Source organism: Lygodium microphyllum, chromosome 1 (genome assembly GCF_053477565.2).
Source record: "Lygodium microphyllum isolate KBCC chromosome 1, Lygodium_microphyllum_v1.1.10, whole genome shotgun sequence".
NCBI classification, from domain to species: Eukaryota; Viridiplantae; Streptophyta; class Polypodiopsida; order Schizaeales; family Lygodiaceae; genus Lygodium; species Lygodium microphyllum.
The window spans coordinates 147291379-147309716 of NC_141135.1; the positions used below are offsets into that span (position 1 = coordinate 147291379).

At 41.3% G+C, this 18338-nt stretch overlaps 1 protein-coding gene across 2 annotated transcripts in view; it reads right to left on the bottom strand.

Moving 5' to 3' along the window:
* The window catches only part of SYD (P-loop containing nucleoside triphosphate hydrolases superfamily protein), a 106940-nt gene that overhangs the window by 25181 nt on the left and 63421 nt on the right, over positions 1-18338 (bottom strand). For both annotated transcript variants that reach the window (XM_087682444.1, XM_087682443.1), the window contains exons 15-17: positions 4762-4934; positions 3892-4105; positions 330-455 (exon numbers count right to left, since the gene is read on the bottom strand). In XM_087682444.1, coding sequence (XP_087538570.1) covers positions 330-455; positions 3892-4105; positions 4762-4934 — 513 coding nt within the window. The remainder of the gene's footprint in view (positions 1-329; positions 456-3891; positions 4106-4761; positions 4935-18338) is intronic.

The window sequence follows — 18338 nt, forward strand, 5'->3', positions numbered from 1 at the left end:
TTATGACAACAATAATGCAAAAGCCAAGGATATGACATGTTTAGGTCCTTTGAAACAACTAAACTTTATCAGCCAAACACAAATGATTGTTACTATAGATCATTAATTTACTGAATTATTTTGAGCAGATAAATCACTTGCAGCAAAGGTCAGTATCTGGTAAAAGAAGAGGGAAGAAGGCAGCAAAAAAAAGAGAATACCTGAGATTGGACTCAAATAGATATTTTATTATGTCTTGGGGGATGCAGAGTGCAGGTATTGAATTCACACACCCATATAACTCAAACCACTACATCACGACCCCGTTGGCAGAAAATAACTGAGATTACCTGATCAGTAGAAGCATCTGTTACATTCTCAAATGGCTTATTGAACCATTGTGCAAAATCTTCTGATGAGTTGAATATGCTTGGAAGTAAAAAGTTGAGGAGTGCCCACAGCTCCTCTAGTTTATTCTGTAGCAATTCAAACATGTTAACAACTCAGTTCAAACTTGAGCTAACTAGGAAAATTTTAAACATCAACACATTGACAGGAAACAGTTCTGAGTCTGGGGAGCCAAGAATGCTATTTTGCAAACACCTCAAACCAAAAAATCGATTCTTCAGACGAGGGAATTAGGAAAAGATTATGTAGAACACAGTTTCTCCCATCTTTAAGAAATATCTGCCTGGTCCTGCATTGTCACTTATTCTACAACATATTTCCCAAAGGACCAACTTCTGGTGCATGCATTTGGATGAAACAAAACATTCTATTGTGTGTATTCAGCAGACTGCATACTCAATATCAATGAGAACATTAATTATGTTATCATTTATTTGCCACATTTGTACAAATCCATATTGAATCAGATGCAAGAAACTGTGAATGATGCCATAAACTATGTGAACCAACATTTTGAAAATAAATTTTGTTTACGAAAAGCATGGGTGTAATTGATCTTCAATCATTGAGACCCTCACACAATCGACACTTTGTGGTCAAACTAACTATGCCTTGTTTCCTTCAAGTAGCTATCCTCGTTGCTAAGCATGATTTATCATGATCAATAAGACATTGGAATAAATCCATATTGCCTTAGATGCAAGCGTAAGTGCAGAATGCCTTAAATTATGCAAACAGACGTTCTAGTGATAAATTAGAATGTGACAGGCATGGGTGTAATAGGTCAACCATGAGTGTAACTAATCTCAGATCATTGAAACTCGCACAAACCTGACAGTTTGCCATCAATACAACTACAGTACAGGGGCCAATAGAGTGTCATCTAATGGACCCCTATTATATCTTCTTTTGCCAAGTGAGTTGTATAGGTCTGTCCTAACACTAGAATTACCTACATCATATGGCACTCATACAAAATTACAGGCATTTTGACATTTTTATCACATAGACCTAGTTTCATAAATGAAGAGTTCACAAAAGAGTCACAACGAGGGGCCAATAGAGTGATACTCAAGAATGTATTGTTGTAAGGTTTTACAAAATTCCAAAATATGTGAATCATACAAGTCCAGACTGGATGCATCATACTAAATGGATCTGTTGGTAGACAGAATGCAGCTATGTACTCATAATTCAGCCAAAGGGCATATAAGCCTACTTGCACCACCTTGGATTCATAAGTATGCCAATGAATCATGGCATCTCACCAAGTTTACAACCTAGTGGACTAACAACCTTTTGATGATTATGGAGAAGTAGACCTTTTTAAAGCGAAGGTTGGTATTACTATGCTTGTTTTCCCAATATTCATAATTGTGGTGCTAGCCTCCCTTCATAGAATAACCTTTCATAAATTAACTTTAACAATACAGTGGCTTCTAGAGCTAATTATAGGGCAATAAACATTACTTTAGCATACAGATGTGAATAAATCAGTAAACCAATTAAAGAACTCGAGGCCATGGGGAGCTGAAATGCTCCTACTCGAGAACCAAGGCACAAATTGGCCCCAAAGTTGGCATCCTTGCAGTATTTTGTTATCCTTCTTAAATTGGGATGACCAGCAATGCACTAGGGTTACAAGGTGGATTGTCTATGATGAGTCCTCCTTGCGAAATCAAGCAATCCTTACTATTGCAACTCTAATCAATGCTGCGACATACCAACTCTCAATCAGCCAATAATCTTGCAGCCTCATCACTATGCCCTAAGTTGCTCGAGCTACCCAACCATGGCTAATGTGTGTAACAAAACTATCCCACAAGAATCCTAACATGTACATACATGCAAATTTATGCTGTCCACACAGCCCCAACAGTGATTGCATGTGTCAATAACACGGCATGCATTGCCTTTCACTGCTGTGCACACCATGCAATGTGAATTACAGTAAAATCCAGCCTGAATCTGCCCTGATCATGCTAACCCTGTAGAACCTTTACCAACCAAATGCATACCCAGAAAGGGAAGAATCAGGCAATTTTAGGTCTGATCTCTTCCAAAGAGCAAACTTTAACCCTAGCTTTCAGAAACCAACAAAGCAATGACTCCAAAAGCAGGAGAATGCCCTTTAGCATGCCATCCTGTTCATCCTCATCTTTCGGACTGTGTTTGTAGCTGGTGATCTTCTTCATCAACTCTGATGGCATTTGAGGACTGCATTCTGCTCCCTTGACAGCTATCCTTCACCTTCAGCATACATCTTCCATATCCTTCTGTCAGACCAGCCTCTCCTTTTTCCAAGTCTTTGACTCTAGTTGTGTTCACAAATTAAAAAAAGACCGGGGTGTGTGTGGTGGATGGGGGGATGATGGATGTGTGTGCATGGTTTCAAGCACCCTAGAATATTATGATCTTTTCTCTAATTTGTTTCATGAATTGGCTTCTAAAGAAGAACAATTTAAGGATGCGAACCAAAGTGGACTCAAAGTTTAACATGATTCTGATCAAGATAATGAGACCGCAAACGTCCTAGAGGGCATAGGGATGCAGTACACATTCTGTTAAGTAAACGTTGGAGCCACCTCCAACTTCCGATTCACTCATGAACAAGTGTGGCCCGTTCATAAGCCTATACTTGCTGAGGATTTTCGTATGGTGAGTTGAAGGCCATGTTGGGCATGACAGGTGAATATGTAGCCATCAATGATCAAATAGCTTATATGCATTATCATGAAGTTGCAAAATTGGACAGCTTCAGATTCCAAACTTGTCAATGCCCTTGGCTATGCTGCACACATTCCCACAAGACTCAAGAAGTTTGGAGATGCTGCAGTCAGAGAAGTAAGTACACAAGGATCCCATGTCTTCTTTGGCTTACAACAAATGTGCACTTCTTCAGGAAAATCATTTGACAAAAGGCTATAGCAACATGGAGCAGCCTAATGTGCCTTCCCTTGTTTCACTTCCAGCTTCTTCAGATGTCAATGAGAGAATTGTGGTGCCAGAATTTCTCGATAAAGAAAGAAAGATGAGCATGTATTCCTCCTTGATGAGGGATCAGTGATGCCAGCTAATGATATATTTGAACTAGTCAATGTTTCCATGGATGGTTCACAAGCCCCTTTCATTTTGAGTTGGATTTGTAATTTCCACTTCAACTTTTTCGCGGATATCATTGTTCTGAGTTTTCACTAGCTTTGGAGGTTTCTTACTTGTAATGTGTAGTATTGGAAAACAAGAAAACAGTCTGAACATAACATGTATTGGTTTTACAATACCCCAAAGAGTGCATTAAAATCTGTGCATATCTGTATTTATAGTTGGCATACATGTTGCTATTCATATCTGTACACCGGACGCACACAAAAGAATGTAAGCATGCTGCAAGCCATATCCATTTATCCTACTACAGTCCCCCTTCCTAACTTTGGTTGGTCACCATGTGACTATGGAACAACTTTTCCAATTCATATTAGACTTAAAACATGACATGCTTTTCACCTGCAGAGGAGTCCCTGTCAAAAGGAGCCTGTGATTGCTCTGGTAATTTTTCAGCTCAGCATTCAGCTTACAAGATGCGTTTTTTATTCGATGGCCTTCATCAATTATAATATAATGCCACGAAATTTTACATAGCTTGGGCCGGTCGTGCTTGTTCATAAGATACTCATAAGTTGTCAGCAACACATTAAATTGTTGCTGAACAATCTTCTCCCTGGCAAGAAAAGCATATCAGATACCGGCAGTCACATGAATATGTCAATTTAAGCAGTAGTCCAATATCAAGAATACTGCAAAACCACCCACATAAAAACAAAAGACCCCAGATATGCCTTATGCATAACATTAACAGAAGAGAACTACGTAAACTGATAATGGGAAGAGCTTTCTAAACAAGTGGTTTCAGAATTAGAAGTGCTTCAGAGAATATGTCAGAGAAAGTTGACCTTAAGTTGAAAATCTTAAATAGAACTCCACATCCAGCCTTCTGAAAAACAGGCACTACAAACACCTTCACAAGACCAGAATACACCCAGACTCCTTTATTATCAAAGCAACATGAACAGGTTTAACTATTTATCTATCCCCATCTCAATTTATTAAGTTCACAGTTGAATAAACACACAACAACAAAGGCATAAATGCAGAAGTGTCTGAAAAACACACACACACAGCACTTATGACAATAAAGGCCCAAATGTATAAGTGTCTGGAAACACACACACACACAGTGCGTATAGAGAACAGGACCCAGCTAAGCTGGCCCAATAACTCAGGAGCAATCCAAAGAAAAGACAGACATGGCACCACTCTGAATACCTTAGTTGTACAAGACACAGCCATATGCTAGCCCCTACACTCTACCCTGACCTGAAAAGCTTGCGACGTTCTTCAGGAGTTCCAGAGTAAGCAACTTTTCCAATACTTGGAGCCCATGTATTGAGTTCCGAGACCCAATTTGGTAAAACAGAAGAAGGCACGACCACCAGAAAGGGGCCACGATCATTTTTGCTCTCTATCAAATAACTCAAAAGTGCTATGACCTGCAAACAAATTTGAAATTTAAGCACTTTGATTGCAATAATAAACACATTCCCCCATCCCCGTGCACCCAAACACCTTAAAAAAGACACATACCATTTTTTAAGGCTGTCCACACACCCTTTTTTATTTATAAATAAACCCATTGTTTCATTTCTGCATGCACACTCACATGCACACACACATGCATTCAGCTTTCTGAAATTCATACAGCCAAACAAATTGAACATTGGTGAGCATAGTTGGATTCCCACATGTGGGTATGGAAATTTTCCATGTGGGAAATGTTGATCTAGGCCTCGTAATTATTATTCATTCCATACTCTACTTTTTTTTTGCCCTTAAAATTTGGGACAAGCAAAAAAAGGGGGGGGAAAGGCACGATTCCACCAACCAACCTCTTTTTTGGTAAAAAGTACAGCCTTCGGCCATGAAAAGGGTACTGTTGACCACAGTTATGAGAAACGGGGAAACAGAAAAAGAAACGGAAACAGGAACGAAATTTTAAACGGCGAAAATTTGGAGTTTGGAGGACTTTCCACTAACTATAGGGATGAGAAAGGCAGAAATGGAAACTGGAAGAGAAATAGAAACGGAAACAGTGAAACAGCAAAAAATGTGGTGTTTCAGGGCGTTTCCAGTAACTATGCTGTCAACAGCAAAAAACATTGTCTGCCTTCTGTCCCTCCTCATGACTTGTGACAAAGGTGGACTACAGCAACCTTCAGCTTCAGACCTTGCAAGTTTACAACTTACAACTACAGTAGACAGGTTACGGGTCATTTTGTTTTTTGTGAAGGGTAATTGTATTAATTACCAAAACACCACAACACAAAATATAGGAGTGCAACATGATACTAGTACAAACAATCTACATGACCAACAAGGGGACCAAATAAACGGCAATATGCCAAGAATGCAGATCCTATGGAGGAAGAACATCTGCCAGCTCAATGATGTCAAGCTGAATAAGGCCTCTCAGACAGGCAAGATAACTCTACACTCCCAACACGGAATCAAAAATGAATACATTCCACAAAGTCCATATGTGCCAACAGCCCCAAAGGTGCAAGAAATAGAAAAGAACTTTCATATCGAGACAAGATCTCAGAAATGGGCTGTCCAAAAACCCAATTCTTTGGAGACATTGACTAGCAAAACACTCCAGACTGAATAGCAGACAACTAAGACCAAATTTTCCTTGCCATTGGACAAGATAGAAACCGAATGACGAGAAGTTTTTTGCATGATGTACAAGACCAACCAGCCTTGGCTAGATAAAGACTTCGTATTTAATGGGAGTTCTATTAAGCCAGCCCACTATCACCACAAATTTCCACGAAGTGTTACCTTTAGGAAACCCCCAAGTGCAATTGCCCTTGTTAGCCAGCCAGTCCTCCTCTCATTTAAGCAAGTGGTATATCTGATTTTACAATGCACTGCCCAAAGGCAACCACTCATTAAGCATCCAATCTTTTCAACGGGCATCCTGATTCAAAGGAGGAAAAGGCTGCAAAGCACGCAGGGAGCTTGAAATGGTGTCCCATAAATGACGATAGCCTCTAGGAACAAGAAAAACCCACCAAACTGACCTAAAAGACATGAAAACAGCACATGTAAGCAAGAGCGCATCAACAACACTGATCAGAACTAGTCCTGCCATTCTATTCAGCATTGGCCTCTGTTGTTATCTGCCTTCCCACAAAAGAAGCTTCAAGACAGCCAGCAATTCAGCTCTCGAAGAGTTTGCCTTCTCACGATCAAGAAGGGGATGCCAAGTAGATTTGACAAGCACTGTCACGAGGACGTGAAATTTTGAGATGCTTTAATCTTGCTAGTAACATTTGATTAAGTTACTAATCAAATGTGCAAGGTTGTTTAGCACATGTGATGCACATGGCAGTTATTTCATGGGAACAAGCCAAGGACCCCGAGGATGCAGTGGGTGTTAAAGGCAAAAGTTGTGTTAAGTTATGCCAACTGGGTTTTGGTGGTCGGTTGGTGCCACGTTGGACCCTAGGACAATTGTTTGGCCATTAAGTGTCATTGGTGACACTAGGGACTAGCATTAATTAATTAATTAATTAATTAACTAATTAATGCTAATCTAAGGGTCAACCGAGACTGGGAACCGCTCCAAGTTGCAAATGGTCTAGCCAATTTCATTCCAGATGGGCATGTTTAATTTTGGGCAAGGTCAAAAGGACTGAAATTAATTTTCAGAATTAATTGATTCTGAAAATTTAATTTAATGACTGAAAATGCATTAGGAAGGCTGCACTTGGCAAAACTTTCCCATGCAACTAGGGAGAAGGCTGTTGGAGGGTGGGGGAAGCTCAATGGCAGCCATTCGAAGCTTGGTGGAGGAAGAGGAGGTGATCAGATTTGGCTTTGAGAGGCGACGACGACTGATCGCGCGCCGCGACAGAACAAGGGACAGCAGGTTTTCTCTTCCGCCTCAAGAGAGGCGGCAGCAGGAGAGGAGGGCTCGCCAACCAAGCTGATGTTTTACCCCCCTTTTGAAGCTGTTGGTGCCATCAAATTTGTCATCAGAGCTACGAATTTCTCTCTTTCTACAGCATTCTCTCATCTCCTCCAATCTATGCTCAAGTATTCTCAGCAATTCTCAGCCATGGGTAGCAGAGTACAACCAAATTTGGTGGACAGCAGAGAGTTTACTACTGTAAACCCTAAATTACAGCAGTAATTAGGGTTTAGCAGCCATCTTGGGACCCGTGTGCCATCAATCGAAGGCATTGTACACTGAAATCAGCACCGGAAATTCGTGGAATTGTGAGGATTTCAGATGCCAGCCCATCTATTGTGAATTTGGGGCAGCATTTGACCAGTTGGGGTTCCATTAGAGCAAGTCCTAGGTGAAAATCAAGGGGCAATTTGCCCGAATGCTTTGCTGATTATTGGAACAGCAAGGGGCTTTTGAATCAGCCAAGGAGATTGTGAAATGTAATTTATCCATCAGCAATTGAAATTAAAGAAATACCAAAAGAGGTGCCAATTTTGGGGCCAACAGGGTGTCCACTGTCCAAGCTTATGAAGGGAAAGTGAGCATTTCAATTTATGTTCATTTACTAATTGCTGTAATTAAGTGCTTAATCAGGTTAAACCAGCCTATCCGAGAAGGATAGGCTGGTTTCATGGTTCCATTGCCAAGATAATCACTCAATCTCTTGATTTTGGACAGCCGAACATGCATGCTATGATGGGGCAGCCAGGATACTTTGGTGGTAGCACGATTTTCCATGCAATGGTTGGCCAAGGGTCGCATACGGGAATGCATGGCACAAATCCCTATGGTATGCAACAGCCAATGCATGGTGTGCAAGGCCCACTGGAAATGTGGCAAACCCTATGTATAGTAGCATTGGCTTGATGCCTGGGGCACAAAGTGGAATGTTTGGCAATGCATCTGCACCCCCGAATGCTTATGGGGCTCAAGGAATGACTGCTGGTCATGCAAATGCTTCATTTGGGCTTGGTCATGATGTAAATACAGCAAATGCACCCTCTTTGTAGCAGCCAGTGTATGACAACTTGACTCCCAAAGGGGAAGCAAAAGACTATGATGAGGGTGGAAAAGCAATGAAGTTTAAGTCCTTCGATTGTGCACAAGATAGGCTGAAAGCTTTGACCTTCATTCAACAATTTGATGCAGCCTATTCAAGGGGAAACTTCACCGAATCCTCTAAGATTCGAAAGGCAGCCACTTTCTTGAAGAGGAATGCATTGCAGTGGTGGTCCACGCTCTTGATGCAAGGTAGAGCACCATCAACATGGGTACAATTCAAGCAAATGTTTGCATCGAATTGGTTGACTAGTACCTTTGAGGTGGACATCATGACAGCTTGGAACAAGCTTGATGCTAAGGAATGCAAGAATTTAGAGCAATACAATAAGAAGTTTTGGGATGCATTGCTGCCCGTCACTTCTTATCGTACCGTACCCCTTCATGAGCAAGTGGAAAAATATGTATGTGGACTGCCCAAAGGAATCAGGGATTTTCGCATAAAATCCACCGTGTCTAGCATGTCTCAACTCATAGAGATTGGTACTACAGCCGATGCTTTTTTGCGTGAAAAGGATTCGGGCTTCCAAGAGAGCAAGGAGAAGCCGAATAAAAAGTTGTTTAAGGCTGAGAAGAGGGGCATATCTGAAAACCAGCTTGAAAATAGGCCAAAACAGCAAAGAAAGGGCTCCAAAACATTGGCACAACGTAGGGAATTGATGGCTGCAAATAAATGCTTTATTTGTGAACAGGAGGGTCATATTGCAAAGAACTGTCCCAATAGGCAGCAAGCTGAAAAATCAGAAAATCAGGGAGATCCTAAGGGTAAAAGGCCCAAAACATCAGTGGGATTGGTAGCCGATGTTGTTAGTGATCAGCCCAATGATGATGCTACTGAGTTGTGCAGAGCATGGGGAAAAATTAGGGATCAGCATGCATTGATCTTCTTTGATAATGGTGCACGAGCCAACTTCATCTCTATTGACATGGCAGCCTGTTTAGGCATCAAAGAGGATGAGATGGGAGCCATGGGGGAAGTTGGAATGGCATGTAAGGGTCATGCAGAACCTGTCACACCACTCATTGGAAAGCTTCGGTTGCACATACAAGGATATGTGGACAGCGAAGAGTTTTACATTGCTCCACTTGAGGGTTGTGATGATCACTATTCAATATAAGGGAAAGACACTCACACTTGATGTAAAGTTGAGAGGGGAATCTGTCCCTGCTGTATCTGCAGCTGCTATTTCTAAAGTAATGAAAAATCATCTTTCAGCATATTTAGTTTTTGCTAAGTATAAGGATGATAGTGAGAATGTTGGGAATATGTCTAAATTAGAGAAGGATCGCATATCATTTGTGAAAATGTATGCTGATTTCTTCTCTCAATCACTTCTAGGGCAGCTACCACCTGAAAGACCTGAAGATCATGGCATAGACCTTATCCTTGGAAGTAGCCCTCCTAATAAACCACCCTAAAGAGTCAGTGCAGCCCAACAAGAGGAGATTATGAGTCAGGTAAATGAGCTGTTAGAAAAAGGGCTGATTCAGCCCAACTCATCTCCTTTCTATTCTCCATTGCTTTTGGTGCAGAAAAAGGATGATTCATGGCATATGTACATTGACTATAGTGCTCTGAACAAGATCACGATAAAGAACCACTTTTCGATCCCTCAGATCGATGATGTTATGGATAGATTGCAGGGGGAAACAATATTCAGCTGTATAGATTTGAAAAGTGGGTATCATCAGATACGCATTAGACCGGAGGATGTGCCTAAGACAGCTTTTAGGACATCTTTTGGGTTATATGAATTTATTGTCATGCCTTTTGGACTTATGAAAGCTCCTACCACTTTTAATCGGATGATGGATCGCATCTTTCGGCCACATAGAGCATTTGTGGGTACTTTCTTTGATGACATGATTGTCTATTCAAAGAATGAGACGGAGCATAGAAAGCACTTGGACATTGTTTTCAATGAGCTACGTAAGGATAGGCTGGTTATCAATGACAAAAAGAGTGAATTCTTTTTGCATGAAATCCACTTCTTGGGATATATTGTATGGCTGATGGTATTCGTATGGACCCTACTAAGGTTGAAGCAATACATTCATGGCCAGCTTTGAAGAATGTTCATGAGATCCGCAGCTTCTTGGGTTTATGTTCTTACTATAGAAAGTATGTACGCACGTTTGCTGAAATTGCATCTCCATTGCATGCTTTGCAAAAAAAAAAAGTGCCATTTAGATGGACAGCTGTGGAAATTTCAACATTTGAAAAGTTGAAGGAAACGATAACTTCAGATCCTGTGCTTGTGTTGCCTGATCTAAGGAAGTCATTTGTGGTTCAGTGTGATGCATGTGGTAACAGCATTGAGACTGCCCTTATGCAAGATGGCCGAGTTGTGGCTTATGAGAGCCAAATTCTCCACGGTGCAGAGAGGAATTTACAGGTTTATGAGAAAGAGCTCTTGGCTATAATTCATGCACTGTCTACGTGGAAACATTATTTGTTGGGGGCTGATTTTACAATGTAGACAGACCATCAGACTTTGAGATACTTTCTGACGCAAACAAAGTTATTAGAGAAGCATATGAGATGGGCAAATTTTCTCTCTATGTTTCATTTTTAGATTGTATACATTTATGGTAAAAAGAATGTTGTGGTTGATGCACTGTCATGTAAGCCACAAATTTCAGCCGTCACTATGGTTTATCACACTGAGTTGGATGCCATGAAAGAGCAATATGCTGCTGATTCGGACTTTGCTAATGTTTATGATCAGCTTTGCAATGGCCAAAGGCATGAGCATTTTATGCTAAGAGATGGATTTCTGTTGATACATTGACGACTGTGTGTCACAAAGCAGTTGAGGCCTAGAGTGATCTTTGAAAGTCATGCTCCTCCGTATGCAGGATACAAAGGTATTGATGCCACAGTCAAGACAGTGGAGCATTTCTTTTATTGGCCAGCTTTGAGGCATGATGTAGAGCTGTTTGTTAGGGCATGCATCATATATCAGAAAGTAACGCATGATAGGCAAAAGATGTCGGGCTTGTTGCAGTCCTTGCCTATTCCAGATAGGCCTTGGCAGAGCATTGCTATGGACTTTATCTTTGAGCTTCCTAGGATACCTACAGGGAATGATGAAATATGGACTATTATTTACAGGTTTAGCAAACAAGCCCATTTCATTCTGGTGAGGAAGAAGATAAAGGCTGATCATATGGCAAGATTATTTATGCAACACATTTTGAAGTATCATGGTATGCCTGAGTCGATCATCAGTGATCGAGACCCTCGGATGACCAGTCTACTCTGAAAGGGTTGTTTGAAAATATGGGTACCACGCTGAAATTCTCATCATCCTTCCATCCGCAGACAGATGGTCAATCTAAGGAAGCAAATTCCATAGTGTTGGATCTTTTGAGGTGCTATGTTTCAGACCACAAGACACAGTGGAAGCAGTATTTGCCATTGGTTGAGTTTGCATACAATAATACGGTGCATAGTTCCACTAGCAAGGCTCCATTTGAGGTGGTTGAGAGTAGCAAGAAGGTTCCACCTATTTTGCACACTAAGGGTAAGATCTTTGAGGCTGATCGCTTGGCTCCATTTGAGCTTGGATGCATCCTATGCAAAGATAAAGTATGCACTTCAGAGGCCACAGGACAAGCAAAAGCGGGCAGCTGATCGCCATAGACGTGCTTTGCAGTTTGCAGAGGGCGATTATGTATTGCTGCATTTCGAAAAGGCAAGGCTGAAAAAGATGAAGGGAAGAGAGAGGTTGTATCCGAAATTAAGCATGAGATACTATGGGCCCTTTCAAGTGTTGGAAAAGGTCAGCGATGTTGCATATCGGCTTAAATTACCTCCACATTGGCGGATACACAATGCCTTTCATGTCAGTTTGTTGAGACCTTTTCGTGGTGATGTGCCAGAAGATGTATCTACTGAAATTCAGCCAGAGGTTGAGGAACTAGATGAGATTTTGGTATTCGAGCAAATTTTGGCACATAATGAAAGGAAGGTCAAAGGTAAAGTTTCCAGAAGATATTTGGTGAAGTTTCAAAATTATTCACCAATAGATGCAAAATGGATGGAAGAGGATGACTTGGCAGACCATCCTCAGTTGTTGCAACTTTATCTCGATGCCTTTCAGTTAGAGCCGACTTTGGATCGGGCTTTTACTTAGGTTCAGCAGAGCGGGCGTCCAGAGCATTGCCTGATGCTCAAGGGGGAGGTAGCACTTCCACTCCACCGGTTTTGGACAGCTCTTGTATATAGTGAATCTTGGATGTATTTAGCATGCATCCCAGGTATTGTGCTGACAGTATGTCTGCCATGAGATTACTACTCGGTGTACTAGTCACTGTGAGATATATGTATATGAGTATGGTTGTCACCGCGGCTCTGAGACTATACTTATGCATGAGTTTTTGGACCAGTTTGGCATGAGTTTTTGCCTAAATTTTGAGATCAATTTCTGATTAGTTTCAGCTCAGTTTTTGATCAATTTGAGAACCGTTTATGATCACTTTGGGATCAATTTTGCATCAGTTTCTAATCAGTTTTTTTACCATCAGCTTGTGATCAATTTGAAGTCACATTTGCAACCATTTGTGATCAGTTCTCATATCAGTCCATGATCAGTTTATGATCAGGTCATGCTCAGTTTTTAGTGGTTTACAGCTGATTCCATGGACAGCCGCATGTAAACAAATGCCATTGAAAGTTTCAGCCATGGTTTATGCTGAGAATATGCTTTACTGTGGTTTGAAGTCAAAACGGTTGAGAAACATGAGTTATGGATGCATCCAATGGTTTCTAGCAACAGTTTTGGACTATTTTTCAGTTTTCTATTATCTTTTGCTGGCTGGAAATTTTCAATAAGTTTTGCGCATATGCAACGGTTTGACAACAATGGCTAATGTTGTGCCTTCACCTTCGAGCGTCTCCAATTCAACATTGCCTATTCTACTAATTGTACGTACTCGAAAAGGTCCTAATTCTCGAAATATCATTTTCTGTTTGTGACCCTTCATAGAGTATAGTAGAACGAGGTCCCCCTGATCAAAGTTGCACTGTTTGACATGCTTGTCAAACCACATCTTTCTTTGTGCCTTCTCACAAATCAGAGCGTGGGTGGCTAAGAGTCGAGTTTCCGTGAGACACTTTAACTCCACTAAGCGGTTGGTCCAAGCCTCTCTTCCCTCCCAACGCTCCTGGGCTACTATCCTTTAGCTATGGACAAAGAACTCTAAGGGTAGAATGGCATCCGTTCCATAAGTCAGCCTAAAGGGCGTCTATCCTACAGCCGTCTTGTCAAAGTGCATACAGATGATAACCCTGCAGACCTTCTCACGAAGGGTCTTCCAACAGAACGGTTTGCTCATTGCCGACAGATGATGGGAGTTGGATAGATATATATATTTCAGCTTTGTACATACCTAGACTTCGTTGATTCTTTTCTCCTCTTAAGGCACATTGCCTTTAGGTGGGAGGTTGTTGGGAATAAAGACCTCGTGCCTTTAAATGTGCTTGGATGTGAACACACCCTTAGCACTTATACTTACACATATATATCTATCTAAAAACCTAGAGGTATACACTCGTCATTGTACCTACAAATGTGCTCACTCTTTACTCTGCTCTCTCTCACTCTCTGTCTCTCGCTGCGCATAACGACTCACTATCTCGATCTTCGTGTCTGACCCGTCACTACAAAGGCTACCAAGACTCTTAGCACACAAATATCACACAGAAAGGACAATTGGTGTGGAGCAAACAATATCCATCTAAGGAGCAGCAATGTCAAGAAAAACCAAATCAGCTGAAACCATGGAGGAGATCTGCCATAACACTAAACCACGAACGCGGGCCACATGACCATCAATGCCCGAGGCTGAATCAAAAATAAAGGCATTATAAGTACACCAAATATGCCACTGAACTGTCTATCTAAGAAGATGGAAGATTGCAGGAATAATTTGATTACAAAGTAGACATAGAAGTCATCCTTCCCATAATCCATTAGCAAGCTAATATCCGTTGCTGAGTCACCAAAGACCACATACAAGAAACAAAACTCCAAATCTGTCGAGCAACAGGGCAAGAGACAAAGAGATGAAGCAATGCCTCATCACATGTAGTGCAAAATACACAGCGACCACGGGAGATCTTGCGAGCACGCAACACATCCCTAGTTGGAAGACCCCCAATAAGCAGCCTCCACATGAACACTTTACCCTAATAAGGAACCTTAGATTTCCAAAGTTGGAGGAATCTTTCCTGCCGCTTCTTTTTGCTATCCCGGATATGCCATAATTTATTAGCCTTTCTAGTGGCCCATCTCTTGGCCTCGACCATCTGATGATAGATCCGATTAGCTGACCTTTTCTCGAAATTATCAAGAAGCACAAACATCCAATTTCTCCAGGGAGATGATGGTTGTAAAGCAGACAAACGAGAGAACCTCAAAAGCTTGTTCTATATGAATGACCAAATGTCATGATAGCCACTAAGCACCCGAAAGTGTTAACGAATACACTGGAAAGAATAAACAGAAGGTTGCCCAGGAATGACACCATCATAGACTGTCTGCAACCCCAAACAAACCATTAGATTAAACTATCTTGCTATAAATCTTTATTAGGCCAATCCAACAACATGGAGGTAGCCAACACTTCTCCTTGTAGCAAATTCTCCTCCTTACGAAGATCAAGAGGGCGCTAAACTGCTAAATGTAACATCTCGTGCCAGGATACAATCGAATGGAAAAGGAGAAAAGACTCAGAGACCTTAATAGGCCTCATGGAGTTAAGCACATGCCACCAAGAAACTTGAATAAGCATACTACCATGAGAGATACCAGTCTTTTCTATGAAAAATTTTGCAATATCTGAACAGGGATGACTCTCTACACATAGTGCCTGCAAAAGAGCTAGTCTCAAAGCAACCATATGCAAATTAACATCCAATAAAGCTGCTGCCCCCATCCTTTTAGAAGTAGTCACGTGTTGCCACGAAATCTACACCTCGCCCAAACGATTTCCTTTCTTTTTCCATAGCATGTGTCACGAGGACATGAAAATTTGATGCTTTGCTTATGTTTAATTGACATTTGATTAAAGGATTAATCAAATGTGCAATTAAAAGATGCACATGTGCTGCACATGTGAGGTGCAAGCTACTTTTTCACAATTGAAGGCCGAAGGACCTTGTGAAAAAGACGGGTGTCAAAGGTAAAAGTTGTAACAAGTTACACTTGTTAGATTCTAGGTGAATTTTAGTGTCTGTTTGCCCCTAGGACCATTAATTGGCCATTAAGTGTCAGTGGTGACACTAGGGACTAGGCATTAATTAATGGATTAATGCTTGTCCAAAGGTCAATTAATGCATGGGACCACTTTGGATTGCAAACGGCCTAGCCAATTAATTTTTGGATGGGCAAGGTCAATTTTCTGTGCATGGATTAAAGGCTGAATTAATTTTCAGAATTAATTAATTCTGAAAATTAATTAAATGGCTAAAAATTGTTGAAAATGGGTTTAGAAAGCTGCCACTTGGCAAAACTTTCCCATGCAAGTGAGGGAAAGGTTAAATAGGGCTGAAGGAAGAGGGAAATCTCGTTTTTTCATTTTGGAGCTGTTGGAAAGAGGTGTTGGACTGTTACTGCCAGCTTTTGGGGCCATTTCCCAACCATTGGAGACTATTTTGGTGATGGAGATTGCATATTCTTGATCTTGGGAAGCTGGCAATTGCTGCTGATGCACTTTCTCCTGAAGATCACAATCTTTGATGCTCCTATTGTTGTTGGTGCATCCGTTTGGGGCTGATACAGCAGGGCAGCAGCTGATTTTGATCAGTTCTTCGCGACAAATCTCAGAATTTTCTCTCTCTACAGCATTCTCTCGTCTCCTTTAGCCTATGCTCAGCCATTCTCAGCAATTCTTAGCCATTCAGAGGAGATCTCAGTCATTTTTGGTGGGCTGATCTATAATTTCTGCAATAAACCCTAATTTACAGCCAAAATTAGTATTTAGCAGCCACCTTGGGATCCGTGCCAAAGATTGAAGGCTCAAGGGACTGAAATCAGCAGCTGATCATTGAAGATTATCAAGGGATTTCAGGAGCCAGCCCATCCCGAATTGATTTGGGGTAGCAATTGGCCAGTCAAGGGTCAAATTGCAAGAGCAATTGGTTAGTCGGAGGAGACTGAACCAGTTCCAAAAGAGACTTCTTAGTCCAAGGAAGTAATGGCAAAAAAACGAGACCATACTGATCGTGATGCATTGAGCAACTTTCAGTCTCACAAGAAGAGGCCAGCCTTGAGATTTTCAATACATGAACCGATCATGTATACAGGATGGCATCCAACCAAGCAAGGCATGGGAAGCTACATCCACACCAATAGGATAAGTGTCGAGTAATATCTCCTTTAGAAATCACAACTCCTTGCCAAACCCAAAGCTTGCAAATCATTCTCTGTACAAGAAAGCAGTGTAGATTTCTGAGTATTAATATGAAGTCCCGACGCTAAAGCAAAGAGATTCCACGTAACCATTGCCTGATTAACATTAGTATGATCAGCCTCAAGAAACATAAAGGAATCATCAACGAAAGATTGACCCAAAAGTTGGGCACCACTGAAAAGAGACAAACTAACAATCTCACCTTGATCAACCAACTTATCCAACAATGACAGCATCGGGTGAGTGATCAAGGCAAATAGCAAAGGACTGAGAGGGCAACCTTGCCGAAGAGACCGAGACAAGGCAATTTCATCTATGATCCCTCCATTAAGTGCAATACAACCCTAACTAATGGTATCAATAAGAGAAGTCATGCGAGGATCAAATCCCATGGTGGATATCAACTGCTGCAAGAAAGACCAGCTGACATGATCAAATGTCTTTTCAAGTTCAAGTTGAAGCATAACAACCTGCAGCCCAGAGGCTTTCCCATAATCAATCCCCACTTGAACATTCAAAAAGTTGTCCATTATATCCATCCCTTAATGAAACCAAATTGATGTGGATGAACCATGTGCAAGAATACTTTCTACAATCTGTTGGCAATGATTTTAGAGAAGATTTTATACAAAGAACCCATAACAGAACTGGGTCTCCATTGTTTCAAATAGTCGGAGAAGGAGCCTTAGGCAATAACCAAATCACACCAATCTTCCAATCTAAAGGCATCCTACTAGAATTCCAAACTTTCTGACACAGGCGAGTTAATGGGTCCTTAAGCTGCTCAACATGGGCTGAAAACAGCTCATTAGGAAGCCCATCAATGAAAACAGCTCCACCCACATAAAAATGACTGCTAGAAGAAAAGAATCGCTCTAACAAATGTAGATCCTATCAAGTCTGGCCCAGGTGTTTGGATGTTGAAGAGAACAATAAGTATATCTAGACTGTGAAGGATGCATCCAAGTCCACATGTCCTATTTCAAAGACACAACTGCAAGTGCATCCCAAGCCTGCCGCTCAGGACCATCCATGACCAAGTATGGTGAAGTTGCCCGATCTGCAAATACACATGCATTAAAATCACCCATAACAAAACCTTGACGAGCCATGGAAAAGCAGTGCAAGCCATCCCAAAGTTGATAGTGTTCCCGAGCAGTAGAAGGAGCATACACACCCACCAACCACAAAACCTCCCCCTCATATATGATTTCCGACATCAGAAATCTGCAACGAGGTTCTTGAGAAACCAAGGATGGTTGCAAGGAAGATCTAATGGCCAACATAACTCCAGATTTATGTGGAACCCGACCACTGAAAAAACATTGTATAATCCTTGTATACATAAGAAGATCCTGCCAAAGCATGTTGTTTGTGCTCCTCAACACAAAAAACATCCCAATTA